We start from the raw sequence: 4,198 nt of genomic DNA, 5'->3' as shown, positions 1-4,198 counted from the left end.
CAAAAGAGTGATAAACAAGACAATTTTACTCTTAGATGGAAGCAAATTACTATTTGACTGGAAGCAGTTTTATAGTCGATGGAAGCAAAAAAATTGATGCGCTTCAAAGAGGTGCAACTCTAATCAGTTTCGTGAAAAAAAAAACTCGTTACGAGAAACATAAAAGTCATCTTACAATAAAAAATATCCCATTATGTGAACACAAATCTATTTCAAACCAAAGCAAAATCTTCCACTATTGAATCAAAATCTCCAGTGTATTGTACGCAACATCATGCATCAATTTCCTGGTTTGGAGATGTGCTAACAACACATGGAGCAATTAACCGGAGCACTTACTAGAAGCATGCAGAGCAGTTATGGAAGCACGCCAGCAGAGAAATTAGTGGGGCCGTGCTATATGGAGGAGCGGGCCTTTCTATTTAGAAGATCAGATGGTAATCGCAACTTTAGTCATACGGTCATTACCTGGTCTGATGGAATGCTAGGGATCAGTAGTCTGATCCCTAGTAACATAAAAGTACATCAGTTGTCACTCTCCATAAGACTTTTCAACTTATTCTAACCGCAGTAGGCTACTTGCAAGATTAAACCGAACTAATGCTTGCAAAGTTCAAACCAAAATAATGCACAAAACCCTCTCTATTGATTATTCAGCAAAGTTGTCTAGGAGAAATCAAATAATCATAGAAAAATACACAACTATAGCTCATGCAAAGGCATCACACATAATCTAAACAAAAGGAAAATTCATCACATAGATAACATCGCCGCTAAAAATAAATCAGATGGATTACAATCATGTAGGGCACCTCATGCGATCTTTATATTGAGAAATAAAGGAGATATTGCATCATGGATATTGTTATGAACCCATAGTACAGGGAGTGGACTACTCACACATTGTCATGGGAGCATCAACACTCGATGTTGACAAAGAAAGTGACGACTCCCCCCCCCCCCTACGGTAGTATACTGAAATAGGGCTGTAGATGAGATCGCTTCGGTTCTTGAAGTGTCGGATGCGAAAAAATAGATGATGAATATCTAGGAGCCGCTATATATGAGCCATTCGGCACCGAAGTCTCGCTAGGCTGGATCCAGGCTCCCACTCTAACCCAGTCCCTTTAGGCCTCCTCTAGGCATGGGTCCTGGCCTATTCACTCTCTTTTTGTGCAAAACAATCCTCCTATCTTTTTGTTTTTCCCGTAAGTCCAAAATACCTATTTTCCCTGAAAACATAATCACTGAAAATCAAGAATCAGCTTTGAGCACTTTGTTAATTTATTAGTTCAAATAAATTCTAAAATTTGCATAATTATAGTATATGGTATGAATAGAACAAATTTGTAGATACATTTAGGGCGTATCATTAAGCTCCCATTAAATCTAAGGATGTTTGAATGGTGAATAGCTTGCTCGTCCCTACCTACGAGCAAAGTTTGAGTTCACCGAAACATGGTGAAGAAGACATCATGCTCCTCCTACGGGTTTGAGGTGGATACATGGAGGCACTATTTGCTAAAGTGTAACATGGCCGTAGTTGCTCCTTCTGCGGGGTTGAGGTGGATACGGGGATGCATTTTTTGTTGGAGTGTAACATGGCTTGTAGCATCTGTGCCATATTCGATGAGGAGCTTTATGGATCTTCTATGTTGGATGGTACTCTGGTAGCTACACTGTGGTTGTTCGAGCTGAGTAAGAAGAAACCTTTATAACCATCCGATAAAGCAGTAGCGTTTGGCAACCCTAAGTAAGTCACTATGCATCTCAAGTACACATACGACAATCTTGGCTCCAAGGACATATCATATACATTGTAAAAGACAACTAAAAGCATTCATACTATGTGTCAAGTTGGGTCTGTCCAACCACCCGTTCCTAACACATGCCACATTATTAGTTTGACATCCCCACCACCATGACTTGTGAAACATGGTCATCAACCAATACATGTGATAGTCTTATATTCATATGTGTCCTCACATGAACTCTGACTCGGGACTAGTTTATAATCATTCAAGCATAGAGTTTCACAAACAAGTCACATAGGAGTATTTGTCAATCAATATAAATGATGTTATTCAATGAACTTTCAATAGCTCATGGATAAGAATATAATCATCACTATGTTGCATGTAGGGTATATTTCTAACACATTAATGTTCATGCATATTTAATTTTATATTCTTTACTCCTTTGATGCTTGAAACTTTTCATATACTAATAATGGAGTCACACATAATACCTTTTGGCCGCTGACCATATGTAAAACAAGACTAGCCAATAATGCATGTCTTAATTTATTTTTAATTTTCCCACTGTTGCACTTTTCGATACGCATATGGTACAAAGTAACAACCTCTGTAATAAAATATAAGACGTCACCAAAAAAATGTCTTATATTTTTGTTACAAAGGGAGTATTCATTAGCCGCAATAATTATTCAAATCTGAAAATGAAGGAACTGGATTCTCCTAGCAAGCCTGGAGCAACGGGATGTCAGCGTACGGGCCATTGACCACCCCATTGGCGATGACATTGTATGCCTTCTCTGTCATGTGGATTTGGTACCAGTTGGCGAACCTCGACGGGTCGGGGCAAACCTTCGCGTTCTGGTCGCACAGATGGCCAGTGCCGTAGGGGCCATCGCCACCACAACACGCCACTAGAGGCTTGTCAATGCCATTCCTGCTAGGATTCTTGACGAACTCCATGAAGGCACCGTAGTAGTCACCGTAGATGATCCTAACGCCGGGGTTCTGTGACTTGAGCTTGGTGATCTCTTGTTTCAGTAACTGGTTGTGCATCTGGGAGAACGCGTTGAACCACTTGAGGCAACCATACTGATCGTAGTCCGTGGACGTGTAGCTTTTGTTACCACTCAGGTAAACCGGCACGCACCCGATGGGGAAGTTCCCTGGGACAAGGACCGTCTTGGCACCGAGGTTGATCACCTCTTGGACACCGGCACCTATGCGAGCAATCACGTCGGGTATGTACTCCTTGGCCGTGTCCCGGCTGTGCGTATGATCGAAGAACCAAAAGTTGTAGTCGTTGCCGCCGATCTCGCCAAAGACGACCAGGGATTCGCTCAGGAGACTCTTGGTGGCAGCTGATCACAGCCAAAAAAAGAAAGAATAAGTTGACCAAGAACACATATGGAGCATGTGCATGCAGACAAGTGGCGTAATTAGAATATGATAAGCTGACCGTAACGTATGTTTTTGCATGCGTTACGTACCATCTCCCGGAGCAATCCGTGCGAGCACTTTCTTGAAAGAAGCCAGCTGCTCGTCGAGGCACCCGCGCTGCAGACTGAAGTTGTACCTTGACATGAAGTACGTGGGGTTGAGCGCAATAGCGCCAAAAACGGCAAAGTTGGCACCGGTGGGGAACTTCCCCGTCTTCTCCTCGGGAATGCTCGGCGGCAGCAACGGCAGGCCCAACGCTTGCGCTGACACAACATCAGGCACCAAACTCAGCATGCACACGGATTAATTTCGAACTGTTGGAACACACATGCGCGCATGCATGTACGTACTCACCGTAGAAGTCGATGATGAGACGCCCATCGGAGGCACGGCCCGTGGGGCGGTGGAAGTAGGTCTCTCCGTATGGGGGCACTGAGGGCGGACTCGGCGGACTGTTGCGGCTGATGTACGCGAAGTTGCCGGTGTCGGTGATGGAGTCGCCGAAGGAGAAGATGCGCTTGAAGCAGCCGCACGACCCTAGATCAGCGTTGAGCAGCAGGAAGGCAAAGACCAAGATGACTGCAAGGGAAATGGAGCTGTGGCGACTGGAATTCCCCATCTTAGAAATCTGGCTGAACAGGGGAAGAGACGGATGCTAGCTATCTGGTTACAAATAGAAGTCTTGCAGATCTACGTTTCGTTTAGTATTCAAGATGGGTTCCCTTCATCCCCATTTATATTAGAGCGTTATGCGGTCAAGATGGGTTCCCTTCATCCCCATTTATATTAGAGCGTTATGCGGTCAAAGTGTGTATATCAAGATGACTGTCAATTTCATTAATGCTATTTTTTAGCAGTGTGTATCTTACTACCCTACAATTCTTTCCCTACAGTAATATCTTTCGTGCATCGTGAAGATATTGCTAAATATATCTTTTCTCTTACGGAAATTGCTAAATATATCGAGTTCTGAAAGATAAGACTGGGTTTCTATGCCAATAATT

General features: G+C 43.3%; 1 protein-coding gene across 1 annotated transcript; it reads right to left on the bottom strand.

Annotated features, from left to right (window-relative positions):
* Positions 1 to 2,267: 2,267 nt before the first annotated feature.
* Positions 2,268 to 3,882, bottom strand: LOC119334432 (GDSL esterase/lipase At1g28600-like). Its single transcript, XM_037607000.1, has 3 exons — positions 3,549 to 3,882; positions 3,245 to 3,457; positions 2,268 to 3,115 (listed from the first exon to the last, which is right to left on the bottom strand). Exons 1-3 carry the CDS (start codon positions 3,811 to 3,813, stop codon positions 2,478 to 2,480), a joined length of 1,116 nt encoding a protein of 371 aa, XP_037462897.1. The 5' UTR covers positions 3,814 to 3,882; the 3' UTR covers positions 2,268 to 2,477.
* Between the last annotated feature and the right edge of the window lie 316 nt (positions 3,883 to 4,198).

This window comes from Triticum dicoccoides, chromosome 7A, assembly GCF_002162155.2.
Source record: "Triticum dicoccoides isolate Atlit2015 ecotype Zavitan chromosome 7A, WEW_v2.0, whole genome shotgun sequence".
Classification (NCBI taxonomy): Eukaryota; Viridiplantae; Streptophyta; class Magnoliopsida; order Poales; family Poaceae; genus Triticum; species Triticum dicoccoides.
The sequence above is the reverse complement of the archived record's forward strand: the minus strand, read 5'-3'. Positions and strand labels throughout refer to the sequence as shown.

Excerpts from the sequence above, each read along its gene's own strand:
- LOC119334432 (XM_037607000.1), bottom strand. The coding sequence starts at position 3,813 with ATGGGGAATTCCAGTCGCCACAGCTCCATTTCCCTTGCAGTCATCTTG. Across the intron at positions 3,458-3,548 it reads TCTCATCATCGACTTCTACG|CGCAAGCGTTGGGCCTGCCG; the intron begins GTGAGTACGTAC and ends ATGTTGTGTCAG. Across the intron at positions 3,116-3,244 it reads ACGGATTGCTCCGGGAGATG|CTGCCACCAAGAGTCTCCTG; the intron begins GTACGTAACGCA and ends GGCTGTGATCAG.